The sequence below is a fragment of the Dendropsophus ebraccatus genome, chromosome 9 (assembly GCF_027789765.1).
Source record: "Dendropsophus ebraccatus isolate aDenEbr1 chromosome 9, aDenEbr1.pat, whole genome shotgun sequence".
In the NCBI taxonomy this organism is placed as follows: Eukaryota; Metazoa; Chordata; class Amphibia; order Anura; family Hylidae; genus Dendropsophus; species Dendropsophus ebraccatus.
The window spans coordinates 112,948,685-112,967,719 of NC_091462.1; the positions used below are offsets into that span (position 1 = coordinate 112,948,685).

General features: G+C 51.7%; 3 protein-coding genes across 6 annotated transcripts in view; 1 reads left to right on the plus strand and 2 right to left on the minus strand.

The window, feature by feature from the left end:
• The first annotated feature begins 114 nt into the window (after positions 1-114).
• Positions 115-19,035, plus strand: part of KIF22 (kinesin family member 22) — a 29,185-nt gene continuing 10,264 nt past the window's right edge. The window contains exons 1-6 of one of the 4 annotated variants that reach the window (XM_069984540.1): positions 115-198; positions 12,342-12,420; positions 12,519-12,720; positions 16,514-16,641; positions 16,718-16,866; positions 17,030-17,239. In XM_069984540.1, the coding sequence (XP_069840641.1) occupies positions 178-198; positions 12,342-12,420; positions 12,519-12,720; positions 16,514-16,641; positions 16,718-16,866; positions 17,030-17,239 (789 nt within the window). In that variant the 5' untranslated portion in view covers positions 115-177. Of the gene's footprint in view, positions 199-6,921; positions 6,991-7,205; positions 7,241-7,710; positions 7,717-12,341; positions 12,421-12,518; positions 12,721-16,513; positions 16,642-16,717; positions 16,867-17,029; positions 17,240-19,035 lie in introns of those variants that run through there. The other 3 variants (XM_069984541.1, XM_069984544.1, XM_069984545.1) reach the window with 3 other exon arrangements.
• Positions 1,615-6,619, minus strand: PAGR1 (PAXIP1 associated glutamate rich protein 1). The gene is made up of 4 exons (XM_069984546.1): positions 6,518-6,619; positions 5,463-5,890; positions 4,303-4,385; positions 1,615-2,093 (listed from the first exon to the last, which is right to left on the minus strand). The coding sequence occupies exons 2-4, from the start codon at positions 5,888-5,890 to the stop codon at positions 1,909-1,911; spliced, it is 696 nt and encodes a 231-aa protein (XP_069840647.1). The 5' UTR covers positions 6,518-6,619; the 3' UTR covers positions 1,615-1,908.
• Positions 6,618-12,061, minus strand: LOC138801039 (uncharacterized). The gene is made up of 3 exons (XM_069983453.1): positions 11,968-12,061; positions 6,830-7,759; positions 6,618-6,676 (listed from the first exon to the last, which is right to left on the minus strand). The coding sequence occupies exons 1-3, from the start codon at positions 12,059-12,061 to the stop codon at positions 6,639-6,641; spliced, it is 1,062 nt and encodes a 353-aa protein (XP_069839554.1). The 3' UTR covers positions 6,618-6,638.

Sequence of the window (19,035 nt, forward strand, 5' to 3'; positions counted from 1 at the left end):
GGAGGACTTACTGCTCCTGGCCCCGCCGTACAGCCGATTGTATATTGCCGGAGCAGATGACGTTAATTTTTATTTAAAGTTTAAAATATTTAAAGAAGTTTAAAACAAAACAAATACTGAATATTATCTGTATAACAAGGTGTGACCGACCCCACATGAGAATACTGCACCAAGCGGATGACAGCGCCATTGTGTGAGGTAATGATCTGTGTGAGGTAACAACCTATGTGTGAGGTAATCTCTGTGTGAAGAGCGGAGCGTCGGGTGGCTGCAGGGCCGTCATTTCTCCCACTGACTGGCAATCTGGGCGGCCCACCGGGGATTTAACCAGTATTCCAGAGGGTCAGTCCAGGCCCGAGCTACAGGATGAGATACGGTTGGGCATGGAGGATATAGGATGAGATACGGTCGGGCATGGAGGATACAGGATGAGATACGGTTGGACATGGAGGATACAGGATGAGATATGGTTGGACATGGAGGATACAGGATGAGATACGGTCGGGCATGGAGGATACAGGATGAGATACGGTTGGACATGGAGGATACAGGATGAGATATGGTTGGACATGGAGGATACAGGATGAGATACGGTCGGGCATGGAGGATACAGGATGAGATACGGTCGGACATGGAGGATACAGGATGAGATATGGTTGGGCATGGAGGATACAGGATGAGATATGGTTGGGCATGGAGGATACAGGATGAGATACGGTCGGACATGGAGGATACAGGATGAGATACGGTTGGGCACGGAGGATACAGGATGAGATACGGTTGGGCACAGAGGATACAGGTCATGTATGAAGTGACCACAGATGTTATAGCTCAGCCTGTAGATCCTGCACACTGTAGGTGGTGACGCTGATCACATACATGCTGGATCAGTGATAAGATCGGTTACATTCCTGGAGACCCCTGTGTGTGCGGGGAGCATCATCCTGCAGCTGGAAGCCATGAGAGACAACACCTGTCCTGTACATATCACTGAGCTGTCAGTGTCCACCTATCACTACATCACACCAGCAGGGGGCAGTGCATCCTCCTCACATGACACAAGAGGGAAGCTGTGTATCCTCCTCATCATCACACCAGCAGAGGGCAGTGCATCCTCCTCACATGACAAGTGGGGAGCTGTGTATCCTCCTCATCATCACACCAGCAGAGGGCAGTGCATCCTCCTCACATGACAAGCGGGGAGCTGTGTATCCTCCTCATCATCACACCAGCAGGGGGCAGTGCATCCTCCTCACATGACACAAGAGGGGAGCTGTGTATCCTCTCCTCAGCATCACACCAGCAGGGGGCAGTGCATCCTCCTCACATGACACGAGGGGAGCTGTGTATCCTCTCCTCAGCATCACACCAGCAGGGGGCAGTGTGTTGCTCCACAGCTCAGGCAGGATTAAAGTGCACATGTGACTCCATCCTGATTGAATCCTATGTTCCCTGCTGTAGCTGACAGTGGCTGCTGATTGTGTCCGGGAACAAAACAGGAGCTGTGACACCACATTTCGGGACTCTTGGTATGGTGACAGCTCGGCCTCGGTTCCTCTTATGGCGCAGTCCTGGTCCTCAGGATTATCAGGGAATAAACAAAAACTTCTTGAATTATAGGAGGAAAAAACTATTTTATTTACACAGGAGTAGGGATAGGAAGCCCAGCCACCGGGGGGCGCTCTCTCCACAGCTGCACCATAACCACTACAAGTCCCAGGCATCCTCAGCAGTCAGGCCATGCTGGAGTCCTCCTCACATATTAAACAAACGTAAGTAAATGTGAACCCTCCGGAGCAGCACTCCAGTGTGTGGTGAGCAGTGACCTACAGACAGCGTGCAGTACATAGAGATGGCCACTAGGTGTCTCCCACATAGATATTTACACCAGGATTAGTTACAATCCGCTCAGTACTTCCGCTGGCGGGGGAAGATGGCGGACGATCGTTTCGGGGTTGGCACAGAGTCCGGGTCCATGTCGAACAGATCGCGCCCAGTCTTCAGGATCTGCTCCTCGATCTTCTTGTGGCGCTTCATGTCGGAGAGGACCTTGTCCAATCGCGCCTCTCGCTTCTGACTGCGGCCCGAGCTCCCTGAGAAGCGGAAGAGAAAGAGTTAAATATATGAAGTCCTGTCCCCTTGCTGTACACTACAGCTCCGCTCCATCACACACAGCTATGAGGCATGCCCTCTAGTGTCAGGCTGCTCTCTCTACACCATGCTGTACACTACAGCCCCGCTCCATCACATACAGCTATGAGGCATGCCCTCTAGTGTCAGGCTGCTCTCTCTACACCATGCTGTACACTACAGCTCCTCTCCATCACACACAGCTATGAGGCATGCCCTCTAGTGTCAGGCTGCTCTATCTACACCATGCTGTACACTACAGCCCCGCTCCATCACACACAGCTATGAGGCATGCCCTCTAGTGTCAGGCTGCTCTCTCTACACCATGCTGTACACTACAGCTCCTCTCCATGACACACAGCCATGAGGCATGCCCTCTAGTGTCAGGCTGCTCTCTATACCATGCTGTACACTACAGCTCCTCTCCATGACACACAGCTATGAGGCATGCCCTCTAGTGTCAAGCTGCTCTCTACACCATGCTGTACACTACAGCCCCGCTCCATCACATACAGCTATGAGGCATGCCCTCTAGTGTCAGGCTGCTCTCTCTACACCATGCTGTACACTACAACTCCTCTCCATCACACACAGCTATGAGGCATGCCCTCTAGTGTCAGGCTGCTCTCTCTACACCATGCTGTACACTACAGCTCCTCTCCATGACACACAGCCATGAGGCATGCCCTCTAGTGTCAGGCTGCTCTACACCATGCTGTACACTACAGCTCCTCTCCATGACACACAGCCATGAGGCATGCCCTCTAGTGTCAGGCTGCTCTCTCTACACCATGCTGTACACTACAGCTCCTCTTCATCACACACAGCCATGAGGCATGCCCTCTAGTGTCAGGCTGCTCTCTCTACACCATGCTGTACACTACAGCTCCTCTCCATGACACACAGCCATGAGGCATGCCCTCTAGTGTCAGGCTGCTCTCTACACCATGCTGTACACTACAGCCCCGCTCCATCACATACAGCTATGAGGCATGCCCTCTAGTGTCAGGCTGCTCTCTCTACACCATGCTGTACACTACAGCCCCGCTCCATCACATACAGCTATGAGGCATGCCCTCTAGTGTCAGGCTGCTCTCTCTACACCATGCTGTACACTACAGCCCCGCTCCATCACACACAGCTATGAGGCATGCCCTCTAGTGTCAGGCTGCTCTACACCATACTGTACACTACAGCTCCTCTCCATGACACACAGCCATGAGGCATGCCCTCTAGTGTCAGGCTGCTCTCTCTACACCATGCTGTACACTACAGCTCCTCTCCATCACACACAGCCATGAGGCATGCCCTCTAGTGTCAGGCTGCTCTCTACACCATGCTGTACACTACAGCCCCGCTCCATCACACACAGCTATGAGGCATGCGCTTTAGTGCCAGGCTGCTCTACACCATGCTGTACACTACAGCCCCGCTCCATCACACACACCTATGAGGCATGCCCTCTAGTGTCAGGCTGCTCGCTCTACACCATGCTGTACACTACAGCCCCGATCCATCACACACAGCTATGAGGCATGCCCTCTAGTGTCAGGCTGCTCTCTATACCATGCTGTACACTACAGCCCGCTCCATCACACACACCTATGAGGCGTGCCCTCTAGTGTCAGGCTGCTCTCTCTACACCATGCTGTACACTACAGCCCCGCTCCATCACACACACCTATGAGGCATGCCCTCTAGTGTCAGGCTGCTCTCTCTACACCATGCTGTACACTACAGCCCCGCTCCATCACACACACCTATGAGGCATGCCCTCTAGTGTCAGGCTGCTCTACACCATGCTGTACACTACAGCCCGCTCCATCACACACACCTATGAGGCATGCCCTCTAGTGTCAGGCTGCTCTACACCATGCTGTACACTACAGCCCGCTCCATCACACACACCTATGAGGCATGCCCTCTAGTGTCAGGCTGCTCTACACCATGCTGTACACTACAGCCCGCTCCATCACACACACCTATGAGGCATGCCCTCTAGTGTCAGGCTGCTCTACACCATGCAGTACACTACAGCCCGCTCCATCACACACACCTATGAGGCATGCCCTCTAGTGTCAGGCTGCTCTACACCATGCTGTACATTGCCACTCTGCTCCACTGGCTGGCATACTGATGATAGATTTACATGGCCCCTCCCCTATGACTTACCTGGCGTTCGCCGTCTGTCAATTAAAGAGTTCTTCGGAGTGATAGGTTCATCATCAAAATCAAACTCTGTTGGGGCAGCCGGCCTGCGGGGGCAAAACCACAGATCAGGAGGGGGCAGTATACACCAGACCACAGACGTCATCACCGCTAGAATCTGTCAGTGTCCTGTACCAGACTGCACCAGGTTATCGCTGTGCGGCTGGGACCAGAGCGCCAACCCAGAGACTGTGGTGTAATGTGAACGCCGCTCAATAACCCGGTAATCCATGTAAGGACCGAGCCAGTTCCTGGTTTTGCACTTTAGTTTTTTCCTCCTTGTGTTTAAAAGGCCGCAGCGCACAGACCCACACAAGGTTTTTTGTGACACCAACTGTACATTGTAATGACAAACTTAAAGGGATATTCCACTCAGACATAACTTGTTATGTTGCTGCCCATGGTGAGACCAACCATACTTGTTATTATCTATTCAGTCTCCTTCCCCCAGTTCTCAGCTGCTGCTTTCTGCTGAAGACACAAAAATCTGTGTGTGAGCTTTTCTCTCTGTCTCCCCCTCCCTTCTGAGACAGCTGATGTAAACAAGTCCCTGGCTGGCTGTATCTGCAACATTGTAGCTTCTTTGTAATGCTGGGAGGATTAATCAGAGTGAATTAATCAGATGACCTCAGAATTAGAAAGAAGCTACAATGTTGCAGATAAAGCCAGCCAGGGACTTGTTTACATCAGCTGTCTCAGGATGGAGGAGGGGGAGGCAGAGAGAAAAGCTCACACACAGATTTTTGTGTCTTCAGCAGAAAGCAGCAGCTGAGAACTGGGGGAAGAAGACTGAATAGATAATAACAAGTATGGAAGGAATCAATAGTCTCACCATGGGCAGCAACATATCAAAGGTTATGTCTGGGTGGAGTACCCCTTTAATCTTCCATAAAATACGCTGCAAAACCGAAATAAAAATAAAATCTAAAATTTATACTGAGAGCAACGTTTAAATGGTTATTACGCAGCTTTTAGCAGCCGGGAGCGGCGACTTCTATTCATGTATGTGAGACAACGCTCTGTGAGCCTGGACTCCGGACGGAGATGGCGGTGTGCTTAGTGTACAGACTGGATGAGACGGTAACGGACCCTCAGCTGTGAGAGGTGTGGGGTGGGATACTCACGTCTCGTCCTCATCCTCCTCTTCCTCCTGCTCCTGGTCGGACTCCTCGTCCAGGGAGTCAGGCTCGGGGGTGGGCGGCCGGCGCACCAGGATGTCCACCTGTAGGGGCAGGGTTCTCTCGCTGGCGATCAGCTCGTACAGACGCTTTATCTCCTCGGGGGCCGGCGTCCAGCCTTCGGTCTCGTCCAGGTCGTCATCACTGCACTGGATGCACCACTCCTCCTCATCCTCCTCTTCCTCCTCCTGGTGCCGCTGATCTCCATCCTCCTCCTCATTCTCTTCTCCTTTCTCCCCTTCCTCCTCTTTCTGACCCTCCTCTGCCTCCTCTCGCACCTCCTCTTCTTCCTCCTCCTCTTCTCCTTCCTTCACGGCCAGTGACTCCATGCCGGACGTCACCTTCTCCTCCCCATCCTCCGAAGCCTCTTGCATCTGAATACGGGAAACAGAGCGTGTTAGTGACATCATCATACCAGTAGTCACATGACCCCCATCACCTGCATACAGCGCGGTCACCACATTATCATGTGACATCACACCTGTAGTCACATGACCCCCATCACCTGCATACAGCACGGTCACCACATTATCATGTGAAATCACACCTGTAGTCACATGACCCCCATCACCTGCATACAGCGCAGTCACCACATTATCATGTGACATCACACCTGTAGTCACATGACCCCCATCACCTGCATACAGCGCAGTCCCTACATTATCATGTGACATCACACCTGCAGTCACATGACCCCCATCACCTGCATACAGCGCAGTCACCACATTATCATGTGACATCACACCTGTAGTCACATGACCCCCATCACCTGCATACAGCGCAGTCACTACATCATCATTACTATAGATCAAGGCTCCTCCACCTTTGCTCTACTACAACTCCCAGCACGCCCTGGCAGCCTCTATTTCCTGCCTGTGACACGCCAGCTGTTGCAGTACTACAACTCCCAGCATGCCCGGAGAGACTCTGGCCGCCTGTGCATATTGAGAGTTGTAGTTTTGCAGGGAGTCATTACTAATCGATCTCCCGTTACCACTCACCGTCCTTCTCAGAACTATCCGCCTCTTACAGACTCAGCAGGACGCAGCCATTTTACCTCCAGTCCTGTTTACCCCGCCAGGATCACCCGACGTCACTTCCGCTTAGTTGTCGTCGCCTGTTCTATCCCCACACGTCCACACGGTGGCGCCAGTATTCCTCTGGAAACAATAAACCAACAAGACTCGTATCTGATATAGAAAACCCCAACTCCTGAGAAAGATAATAATTCAGGTAATCGAGACTTGCCCACAGTAAACATGGCGGCTCCGGTCACATGACCACGTCGGCAACGGCTTAGTTTTTAAACTGACCAATTAGGGTTGGTTTGCGGTCCAAGTCTCTGGTTGGTGGGTGTGACGTTACATCACGTGCTAGGCCGGGCGGCTTCTCATTGGCTGATGGTGAAGGCGGCCGCCAAATACGAATTGAGAATCGAGTAACTGATGGTTGTTCGGATCCGCAGCGGCCTGAGGTGAGTGCGGGGCCCGGAGAGGTGAGGGGGAGGGAGAGCAGCGGCCTGAGGTGAGTGCGGGGCCCGGAGAGGTGAGGGGGAGGCAGAGCAGCGGCCTGAGGTGAGTGCGGGGCCCGGAGAGGTGAGGGGGAGGCAGAGCAGCGGCCTGAGGTGAGTGCGGGGCCCGGAGAGGTGAGGGGGAGGGAGAGCAGCGGCCTGAGGTGAGTGCGGGGCCCGGAGAGGTGAGGGGGAGGGAGAGCAGCGGCCTGAGGTGAGTGCGGGGCCCGGAGAGGTGAGGGAGAGGGAGAGCAGCGGCCTGAGGTGAGTGCGGGGCCCGGAGAGGTGAGGGGGAGGCAGAGCAGCGGCCTGAGGTGAGTGCGGGGCCCGGAGAGGTGAGGGGGAGGCAGAGCAGCGGCCTGAGGTGAGTGCGGGGCCCGGAGAGGTGAGGGGGAGGCAGAGCAGCGGCCTGAGGTGAGTGCGGGGCCCGGAGAGGTGAGGGGGAGGCAGAGCAGCGGCCTGAGGTGAGTGCGGGGCCCGGAGAGGTGAGGGGGAGGCAGAGCAGCGGCCTGAGGTGAGTGCGGGGCCCGGAGAGGTGAGGGAGAGCAGCGGCCTGAGGTGAGTGCGGGGCCCGGAGAGGTGAGGGAGAGCAGCGGCCTGAGGTGAGTGCGGGGCCCGGAGAGGTGAGGGAGAGCAGCGGCCTGAGGTGAGTGCGGGGCCCGGAGAGGTGAGGGAGAGCAGCGGCCTGAGGTGAGTGCGGGGCCCGGTGTGTGCGCGTCCTGCTCCGGGTCAGCTGCAGTGCGGCACCGCTATGTGTGTATTGTGCTGTATGGAGTCTATGCCCCTCAGGCCCCCGGGAGATGTGGGCACCGGAGGAGTTGTCATAGTTACCTACGTGTAGTCCACCTATTAACCATTCACCTCCCATCATAGAGCGCCTATTTGCCGGCGCTGGAGGACTACATCTCCCAGGAGCCATGGGCTGTCCCTCAGACAACACTTCCTGTCACCCGTCTGATTTTACGAGGCTGAAGTTGGTTTCTTATTCAGAGGACTTTTCTTTTTCCTGTTTTTTAGCAATTATTCTTACAGAAAATGTATAATACTCATAACGTACAGTCAGTGGGGAGTCCTGAGGGGACGGTGATAAACACGGCCAAAAGGAGCCCACGGGTGGCATAAAAATGGCCATCAAAGTGAAAACACAAAATTATGATTTAAAGGGGTAGTGCAGCGCAAAAAAAATGATTTACAGAATAACACACAAAGTTATACAACTTTGTAATGTATGTTATGTCTGTGAATGGCCCCCTTCCCCGTGTCCCCCCACCCCCACCCGTGTACCTGGAGGTGTGGTGCATTATACATTACCTGATCCGTGTCAAGGGCCGTCCGCCATCTTGTGCCAAACGTCATCTTCGGGCGGACGAATCGCTGCCGCCGTCCCCCTCCGCCGCGATTGGCCGAGCATAACTGTGCTTAGCCAATCGCGGCTGAACACAGTTGTGACGCGGCGGAGGGGGACGGCGGCAGCGATTCGTCCGCCCGAAGATGACGTTTGGCACAAGATGGCGGATGGCCCTTGACACGGATCAGGTAATGTATAATGCACCACACTTCCAGGTACACGGGTGGGGGTGGTGGGACACGGGGAAGGGGGCGATTCACAGACATAACATACATTACAAAGTTGTATAACTTTGTGTGTTATTCTGTGAATCATTTTTTAGTGCCGCACTACCCCTTTAAAGTGACTGTACCACCAGGCCCAGGCTGAAGCACTGGAGGAAGAAACCCCAGCCCCTTCATGACTCCATTAGAATCAAAAGAACCGGGGCGGGGGGTTTCCTCCCACTAAGGGGGGGTCGGCCGCCTCCAGTGCTTCAGCCTGGGCCTGGTGGTACAGTCACTTTAAAAAATAAAATTGACTTCGGGCCACTGATCTCACACTGGTATTACACAGAGAGGGGGGACCCCGCATCACACTGGTATTACACAGAGAGGGGGGACCCCGCATCACACTGGTATTACACAGAGAGGGGGGACCCCGCATCACACTGGTATTACACAGAGAGGGGGGACCCCGCATCACACTGGTATTACACAGAGAGGGGGGACCCCACATCACACTGGTAATATAGACAGAGAGGGGGGACCCCACATCACACTGATACTACACAGAGAGGGGGGACCCCACATCACACTGATACTACACAGAGAGGGGGGACCCCACATCACACTGATACTACAGAGAGGGGGGACCCCGCATCACACTGATACTACACAGAGAGGGGGGACCCCGCATCACACTGGAAATACACAGAGAGGGGGGACCCTTCATCACACTGATACTACACAGAGAGGGGGGCCCCCGCATCACACTGGTAATATAGACAGAGAGGGGGGACCCCGCATCACACTGGTAATATAGACAGAGAGGGGGGACCCCGCATCACACTGGTAATATAGACAGAGAGGGGGGACCCCGCATCACACTGGTAATATAGACAGAGAGGGGGGACCCCGCATCACACTGGTAATATAGACAGAGAGGGGGGACCCCGCATCACACTGGTAATATAGACAGAGAGGGGGGACCCCGCATCACACTGGTAATATAGACAGAGAGGGGGGACCCCGCATCACACTGGTAATATAGACAGAGAGGGGGGACCCCGCATCACACTGGTAATATAGACAGAGAGGGGGGATCCCGCATCACACTGGTAATATAGACAGAGAGGGGGGACCCCGCATCACACTGGTAATATAGACAGAGAGGGGGGACCCCGCATCACACTGGTAATACACAGAGGGGGGACCCCGCATCAAACTGATACTACACAGGGAGGGGGGACCCCGCATCACACTGATACTACACAGGGAGGGGGGACCCCGCATCACACTGATACTACACAGGGAGGGGGGACCCCGCATCACACTGATACTACACAGGGAGGGGGGACCCCGCATCACACTGATACTACACAGGGAGGGGGGACCCCGCATCACACTGATACTACACAGGGAGGGGGGACCCCGCATCACACTGATACTACACAGGGAGGGGGGACCCCGCATCACACTGATACTACACAGGGAGGGGGGACCCCGCATCACACTGATACTACACAGGGAGGGGGGACCCCGCATCACACTGATACTACACAGGGAGGGGGGACCCCGCATCACACTGGTAATACACAGAGAGAAGCTCCAGTGCTCCTAATGGTCTGTATGTACAATGGAGCAAATGCCAAACTGCAGCACAATGGCATCGAGGATGAAGATAAGAGACATCCCATCATCCATGGCGTCTCCGTTGCAATAGGGACATAGCAGCAGATTGGAGGACTCCCAAAGAATTTTTGAGCGGAGAGATGCGTGCGATTCCTCCCGTAGAAAGACTATGTCACTGAGGCAGGCGGGATTCCACAGCAGAGAGTTCCGATGCAGAATTCCACCTAATTTACCCTGTGTAAACTGGCCTTAAAATGGGAGTGCGGCGGTAAAGAATTATTCACAGAATAACACACGTTACAAAGTTATACAACTTTGTAATGTATGTTATGTCTGTGAATGGCCCCCTTCCCCGTGTCCCACCCGTGTACCCGGAAGTGTGGTGCGCTATACATGCCTGTCACGTGCCGACTCATCTCCGATCTTCAGTCAGTGATGTCATCTTCGGACGGCCGGGCCGAATCCCTCCGGCTGTCCTGAGTGCCGGCCGCCCTCTGCCGCGTCATCGGCTGCTCAGCCGCGATTGGCTGAGCCAAACGCGGCTGAGCATCTGATGACGCTGAAGAGGGCGGCCGCCACTCGGGACAGTCGGAGGGATTGTCCGAAGATGACATCACTGACTGAAGATTGGAGACGAGTCGGCACGTGAAAGGTAATGTATAGCACACCACACTTCCGGGTAAACGTGCGGGGGTGGGGGGGACACGGGGAAGGGGGCCATTCACAGACATAACATACATTACAAAGTTGTATAACTTTGTAATGTGTGTTATTCTGTTATTAATTCTTTACCACCTCACAACCACTTTAAAGGGGAACTATCTGGAGGTGAGAGTACTCTAACCTGCTGATATGTCGCTGCTAACCTGCTGATATGTCCCTATTGCAGCGGAGACGCCATGGATGATGGGATGTCTCTTATTGTCATCCTTGATGCCGTTGTGCTGCAGTTTGGCATTTACTCCACTGTACGGTAAGACCCTTAGCAGCACTGGAGCTACTCTGTGTAGTATCAGTGTAATACGGGGCATCCCTCTCTCCGTATTATTAGTGTGAGATCAGTGGCCCAAACTTATTTAACCCTTTGAAATCACCTGTTATTCAAATCATGAAAAATGCCTGTCTGCCCACTTTGATGCCAGTTTTTATATCCAGAACCACTTTGGGCCAGGCTGGACTCTCCTGGATGTGATGCGGGGCATCCTTCTCTGTGTGTTCGCTGTGTGAAATCAGTGGCCAAAAGTCAATTTTATTTTTAAATCATAATTTTGTGTTTTCACTTTGATGCCCATTTTTATGCCACCCGTAGGCTCCTTTTGGCCATGTTTATCACCGGTCCCCTCAGGGCACCTCACTGACTGTAGGTTATGAATATTATACATTTTCTGTAAGAATAATGGCTAAAAAAAATCCTCTGAATAACAAACTGCTGAATAAGAAACCAACTTCAGCCCGGTTCTGATTTTTACCTTCTCTCTGTTATTACTGGTTCCCTTTCTTCTTGCTCCATTGAGGCTTTATATTCCACACAAGGATCCTCTGCCCCCGGCTGCCCCCCAGCGTCATGTGACCAGGGCCTCACAGGAGAGGTGCATTGTGGGGTTTGTTGCAGAATCTAGTGGTGGATTTAAAGGGGCTCTTGTCTGCCCACCGACTAACCCCTATAGGTCCCAGTATGGCAATGAACGAGATCTGTGATGTTTGTGCAACACATGGGATGTGAGGACTGTAATGGCTGTATGAGGGACTGTAAACCCTCACAGCGGGGCCGCCGGATATGTTTTACAAAAACCTTCATCATGTCTCCCAGAAGCCTGTGGGGAAACGTGTTATGTCTGAGACCAGGGGCGGCCATAACCGTGAGAGAGAAGAGCCAACACTGCGCATGCCGCAGCCCACCACGATGCATGACGGAGGCAGTGGGGAGTCAGGGGGGAGGGGGGTCATATACATGGACAAATATCAGTCCCCAGAAGAGACCTGAATGTGACCTGAGGAGGGCGCTGTACACAGGAGAGGCCACCACCATTGCTGTACACAGGAGAGGCCACCACCATTGCTGTTCTGGGGGCCGATGTGACGCTGCTGATTCAGGGCTCCAGTGTGATCTGTTCCTCAATGGTTTTGTTTTTCAGGTGCTTATTAGATCAGGGCTACCCTGTCACAGCGGAGAGGGAATCAGTGAACACCGGCCACCGCCTGCGCCCTCTATAGGTGAGTGGATGCAGCTGTAGGGGCTGCAGTGATACCCCGAGGGGCTAAGAGATGTACAGTTATCTATGTCCTCATTTACTATGAATCCATTGTTTCAGGATCAAACATGGCGAAGAGAGTGAGTATGATGGACGGCAACGGGGGGGTGAATAAGAAGCCATCCCCGGCCCGTGTGCGAGTGGCTGTGCGGCTGCGGCCGTACATGGAGAAGGAGGAGGATAAAGCCTGTGTCCGGGGTCTGGACTCCCAGTCACTGGAGATTGTCAACTGGAGGAACCAGCTGGAAACCATGCAGTACCAGTAAGTCACCGGTCACTGTGCTCTAAGGGCCGAATTACACAGCCCATGACTAACGTAAGCGAGCGCCAATCTGCTAGAACTTACTGAGCCTATTACACAGCCCATGACTAACGTAAGCGAGCGCCAATCTGCTAGAACTTACTGAGCCTATTACACAGCCCATGACTAACGTAAGCCAGCGCCAATCTGCTAGAGGCCGATAATTGTGCACCATGGGATATGTTTATAATTAGCAGAAATAATAATCTGTATACATCCCAGTCCACACTCCTTAGTGTCCTTCTAGCTTCTGCTGCTGGAACTTCTGAGCCGGTCTCTGCAGTGACTGGTCGTTCAGCCAATCAATGGCCGAGACTAGATTGGCTGAGCGGCCTGTCACTGCAGAGACTGGCTCAGACGTTGCAGCTGTGGGCAGAAGCCAGGACACCAGGGACAGGGATGTATAAAGGCTTTTTTTTTTTTCTTTTTTCTTTTTTATAGAATTTTTCTTAAAAGATAAGGGTTACAAAAGGGAAGGTCATATAGGATTATGATCCAGTTAGGATAATGTCATCAATTATCCAAACAAAAAGATGAGTGTATTATTTTTTCCATAAAGATAAAGCATATTACAATGGATCAGTCAACATGACATCTTTGGTGGTGGTGGGGACACTCAGGAGGAGAAGAGTAGCATCCCGGGGGAGGGTCATTTAGGAGGAGAAGGGTAGCGTCCCGGGGGAGGGTCACTCAGGAGGAGAAGGGTAGCATCCCGGGGGAGGGTCACTCAGGAGGAGAAGGGTAGCATCCCGGGGGAGGGTCACTCAGGAGGAGAAGGGTAGCATCCCGGGGGAGGGTCACTCAGGAGGAGAAGGGTAGCATCCCGGGGGAGGGTCACTCAGGAGGAGAAGGGTAGCATCCCGGGGGAGGGTCACTCAGGAGGAGAAGGGTAGCATCCCGGGGGAGGGTCACTCAGGAGGAGAAGGGTAGCATCCCGGGGGAGGGTCACTCAGGAGGAGAAGGGTAGCATCCCGGGGGAGGGTCACTCAGGAGGAGAAGGGTAGCATCCCGGGGGAGGGTCACTCAGGAGGAGAAGGGTAGCATCCCGGGGGAGGGTCACTCAGGAGGAGAAGGGTAGCATCCCGGGGGAGGGGATGAGGTCAGCAATAAAATAGGAGATAAACCCAAATCCAACCGGTCCTCACGACTAACATTCTGTTCTAAACACAATGTTGTATTGTGTCAGTCTGTCTCTCACACAGTGGGAGGAAGTTAGACCATGTGAGGTGGAATCGTTAAGCCTTTTTTTTTTTTTTTTTTTTTTTTTTTTTTTCTCTCTCTTTGAGTAGATAGAGAAGCCTCTATCAAAGAGATGAACTAGTTTCTTGTGTAGGAGCCGTCTTGGTGGAGCGGGTTCTATCGAGCAATGGAGAATGGATTTCCTTGCTGCAGCGGAGACATACAATCGGCCACCGACAATTTTATCGGCGGTTTTCCTGTCGGAATGCCAGATATACACCAAAGGGGGTGAGGGGGCAGGGGGAGGTGACACCTCCCAAAAATCCTTTATAGAAGGGCACGCCCCTAAAGTTATGAAAGAGGTCAGCGTGTGGGGCCTCGTAACTCGGGCAGGTGCGGTCTGTCGTGTTTCCAATAAGGATTCCCATATGAAGAGATATGTAAGATATTGTTCACCGTGAGGTCGTCTTTCCCGGTGCTCCATTATGAGATTCCTGTGGTGGTGGAGTAACCAGATACGCAGTTTCGCAACATATAACGGGTTTGCTTGGAAGGCGTCAAAGCCAGGAAGAGGTCGTCCTAGTCATCCACAGACATGTGACCACTCACCTTAACAATCTAGCTGTGACTGTGATGGAAGGGATGGGGACCCACAGTCATGTTGTGCAGACGTTGCTCATTGAAGGAGAGTGGTCGTTTCTGGGCCTTGTCTACCAGATGTTCCAGACAAGAGATCCCGTTTGCCATTTATAGAACATGGGCAGGGAGGTGCCATTTTGGAAGCGTCAGTAATGGGGAATAATGAGGGCTTAAGGAGAGTATACGATTACTTTTAGTCCAGGCTTTCCAAGTGGTGTGCAGGAGGGGGTGACGCCTGACATCCAGGGGGAGCTCAGAGTGGGGGACGTGTAAGAGGTTAAGCAGGGATAATCGCTGTAAACTGTTGATCTACAGTCGTGTCTCTATACACTGAAGAGCAAGTTATCCAGTCATCCACCACCCATAGCACTGTCACCAGGCTATAGGGAGAGAGCAGGAAAGTTGATGTAGGTGGCAGGGACTGTAGTATATAGGGGTATAGATGGTGGAGACTGTAGTATATAGGGGTATCTGTGGCAGGGACTGTAGTATATAGGGGTATAGGTGGCAGGTACTGTAATATATAGGGGTATTGGTGGCAGGGGCTGTAATGTATAGGTGGCAGGGACTGTAGTATATAGGGGTATAGGTGGCAGGGACTGTAATATATAGGGGTATTGGTGGTGGGGACTGTAGTATATAGGGCAATTTGGGGTATATCACTAATTTTAGGCGGTTCACTCTCCTCAGAAAGGAGGGGAATAAAGGGTGTCCAGGGGCTCAGTTGGGATTCTTAGGGTCCTTTGACACAGAACAATTATCTGACAGATATTTGAAGCCAAAGCCAGAAACAGACTATAAACAGATCAGTTGATAAAGGAAAGCCTGAGATTTCTCCTCTTTTCAAATCCATTCCTGGCTTTGGCTTCAAATCTTTGGCAGCTAATCTTTCTGTGTAAATGGACTGAGTATTTGTGAATGGGGATTATATTGTGTTGGTACAGCTGGGACTGGTCTCTGGTAACTGACGTTCCTATATAGGGGAGCACGGGGTGTTCCAGTTTAGTTATAAGACGATGCTGAGGAGGCTCCTGCTGGATTCTTCAGGTTGAGGGCTTCAGATTTATTAATGTTAACAAAACCAGAGCGTGAACCATAGAAGTGAATATGGGAGAGGATGTTGTGAAGAGATGTGTGAGGATTAGAAATAATCGGGAGTGTATCATCTGCGGAGGCTGACACTTCTGACCAGAGGTGCTGATGTTTATACCCAGGTGTGGCGTGTGGTGGCAACGATGCCATAGTAAGGGGTCTGTAGTCAAGTGGGCAGCCCTGTCTCATGCTTCTATGTAGGGTTATCGGACTTGTGTTATGACCATTGATGACCAAACTCAGGCCCTCCAGCTGTTTCAAAACTACAATTTCCATCTAAAGCTTTGGATGTCCAGGAATGATGGGAATTGTAGTTTGCAACAGCTGGAGGGCCTGAGTTTGACATGCCTAGTTAAGATAAGGGGACGTTGTTGAGAGAGAGAGAGAGAGGGCCAGATACGGGAGGAATTTGTCCCCAAATGCTCAATGCCTGAACACAGGGGACAGGAAGGGTCATGAAACAGAGTCATGTCAGCATCTAAGCCTAATAACCTCATGGGGGGAGAATGAGGGGACTGGGCTTGAATTGTGGCAGCCACCGCCTGTCGGATACCCTGTAAAGCTAGGCTTTCCAGCCAGCGAAGGACTACAACTCCCAGCAAGCCTTTTGTAGTTAGGACATGCTAGAACACAGGTGTCTAACCCAGCTGTTACAAAATTACAATTCCCATCATGCCTGGACAGCTAGAAGTTGTAGCCTTGCAGATGTATGTACCTGCTTTAGTCACCATCTGAGTGACGGACATGGTGGCTCTGCGGCATCATCTCCTCTGGTTCTGCCTCTTGCTTCTATCTGTACCTGGAAAAGCTGGGTGATGTGTACTCCTCCTTCTCTGTTCATCAGGTTTGATGCTTTTTATGGAGACAAGGCCACCCAGCGTGAGATCTACACCGGCTCTGTCTACCCCATCCTCCCTCACTTGTTAGTGGGGCAGAATGCCAGTGTGTTTGCCTATGGACCAACAGGAGCGGGTATGTAGTGTCCTGTCTGTCCCTAGGGGTTCAGTGTACAAGTCCTGGACTGTATGTAATAAGATGTCCTCTATAGGTAAGACCCACACCATGCTGGGGAACCCCAACCAGCCGGGTATCATACCACGAGCGGTGAGAGACCTGCTGCAGATGACCCGGGAACCGGAAGAGGAGAACTGGAGCTTCTCAATCACCATGTCCTATGTAGAGATCTATCAGGAGAAGGTGGGTGACTGTCTGCACCCCGTCATGTGTTTATAGCTGTGATCAAACCTAGACTGACACAGTGCTGGATCCCTCACATAATGGACCTGTAATGAGTAGTGCTGCATGCTGTGCTGTTCTGACAGATAGTAGTGTGAACACAGCCTGACACTTGTCTCCTCAGGTGATGGATCTGCTGGAGCCCAAAAACAAGGACCTTCCAATCCGCGAAGACAAAGACCACAATATCCTCATCCCGGGGGTCACCCAGAAGACCATCAACTCCTTCTCTGACTTTGATGAGCATTTCATTCCTGCCAGCCAGAACCGCACAGTCGCCAGCACCAAACTGAACGACCGGTCCAGCCGTAGCCACGCCGTCCTGCTGATCAAGGTGAGGGGGGGGGGATTGTCGTATCACATGATGGATGACTACTCCTGTTTTTTTTAGCAATTGTTGGACAGAAACACTTGTATTTGCCTCACTTGGCAAAGAGTGGGGCATAGAGGGCGACTACATAGAGCAACGTGCAGCAGATCGCTGTATCGTTATCTGGATTTTTCAGCCTTTTGAAAGACCACAATCAGCTGATATCATGCATGTCGACTGATGGTGGTCTCTCAACAGACACTAAAAGATTATCGGCTGGTGTCTTGGGGCCCTATTACACCAAAGATTCAAGCTAGGGCTACACTGCAGCTGTACAACATTAAAGGGAACCTGCCATCGCTTTCATGCAGCCTGAACCATGAATCACTGGGGTGGTCCCCGCAGCTTCTGCCCGTCCCACCAGCCTTGATTGATCTTCGTTCAGGTATAGGAAGAGACTTCTCAATCCAGGCTGGTGGGGCAAAGCTGGCCGGAACCACCCCGATGATGCATGATTCAGGTAGCATGGAAATGATGAGATTCCATTTCAAAGGGGAACTCCAGGAAGGACCCTTTTATTCAAAATGCCTGGGGAGGATGGAAACAAAAACATCCACTTACCTCCCTGACTCCCATGCTGCCACATGCAGTCCGCCACTCCGGTCCCAGGACGTTTTCTGGTGGCGAGAAGGGACATGATGTGGCCGGCCCATTCAGCTGTACATGTACGTCCTGGGACCGGAATGCCGGACTTTGTGCCCACTGCAGGAGCCGGAGAGGTAGGTGGATGTGGTTTTCACCCTTTCCCATATTGAATATAACCACAGAACTTCCAGAAGTAGTGTAAGAGTATTACAATGCAGTCTGCGGCACTTCCGGGACTTGTCCACCACGGCTCCTGTCAGAAGAGGACCACCCACCTGCTGAGGTTGCCAAGTGAGAGACATCTTTAACCCCTTCAAGACCAAGCCTATTTGCACCTAAAAGACCAGGCTCATTTTTCAAAATCTGACCTGTCTCACTTTATGCGCTTATAGCTCAGTGATGCTTTAACGTATGCTAGCGATTCTGAGATTGTTTTTTCGTCACATATGGCACTTTATATTAGTGGCAAAATTTGGTCACTACTTTGTGTGTTTTTTGTGAAAAACATCAAAATATCATGAAAAATTGAAAAAATTAGCATTTTATGAACTTTGAAATTCTCTGCTTCTAAAAAAAGAAAGTTGTATTAAATAAATTAGTAACTAAGTCACATTACCAATATGTCCTCTTTATTCTGGCTTCATTTCATAAACATATTTTACTTTTTTAGGGTGTTACGGGGGTTAGAAATGTATCAGCAAATTACCACATTTTCGTGAAAGTTTCCAAAACTGATTTTTTTTAGGGACCAGTTCTTATTTTAAGTTGATTTAGGAGGTTTGTATACTGGAAACCCCCATAAGTGACCCCATTTTGGAAACTAGACACCTTAAAGAATTAATCTATTGGTATAATGAGCATTTTAACCCTACAGGGGCTGGAGGAAAGTATTCACCATTAGGCTGTAAAAAAATGAAAAATTAAAATTTTCCAATAATATATACATTTAGATTAAAGTTTCTCATTTTCAAAAGGAACATGAGAGAAAAAGCACCCCAAAATTTGTAACACATGTTCTCTTGAGTACTACGGTACCCCATATGTGGGCGTAAACCACTGCATGGGCACACAGCGGGGCTCAGAAGGGAAGGAGCGCCAATTAGCTTTTCCATTGCAGATTTTGCTGAAGAAGTTTCCGAGCGCCAGGTGCATTTGCAGTGCCCCTGTAGTGTCAG

Bases quoted from the DNA above. Each gene is read 5' to 3' on its own strand.
- LOC138801039 (XM_069983453.1), bottom strand. From the start codon at position 12,061: ATGGCCGCCCCTGGTCTCAGACATAACACGTTTCCCCACAGGCTTCTG. The intron at 7,760-11,967 runs GTGAGGGTTTAC...GCCGCACTGCAG, and splicing joins ACATATCCGGCGGCCCCGCT to CTGACCCGGAGCAGGACGCG. The intron at 6,677-6,829 runs GTCAGTTTAAAA...TATTGTTTCCAG, and splicing joins CCGCAAACCAACCCTAATTG to AGGAATACTGGCGCCACCGT.
- PAGR1 (XM_069984546.1), bottom strand. From the start codon at position 5,890: ATGCAAGAGGCTTCGGAGGATGGGGAGGAGAAGGTGACGTCCGGCATG. The intron at 4,386-5,462 runs GTGAGTATCCCA...TTGCCCCCGCAG, and splicing joins GAGGAGGATGAGGACGAGAC to GCCGGCTGCCCCAACAGAGT. The intron at 2,094-4,302 runs GTAAGTCATAGG...TCCGCTTCTCAG, and splicing joins TGACAGACGGCGAACGCCAG to GGAGCTCGGGCCGCAGTCAG.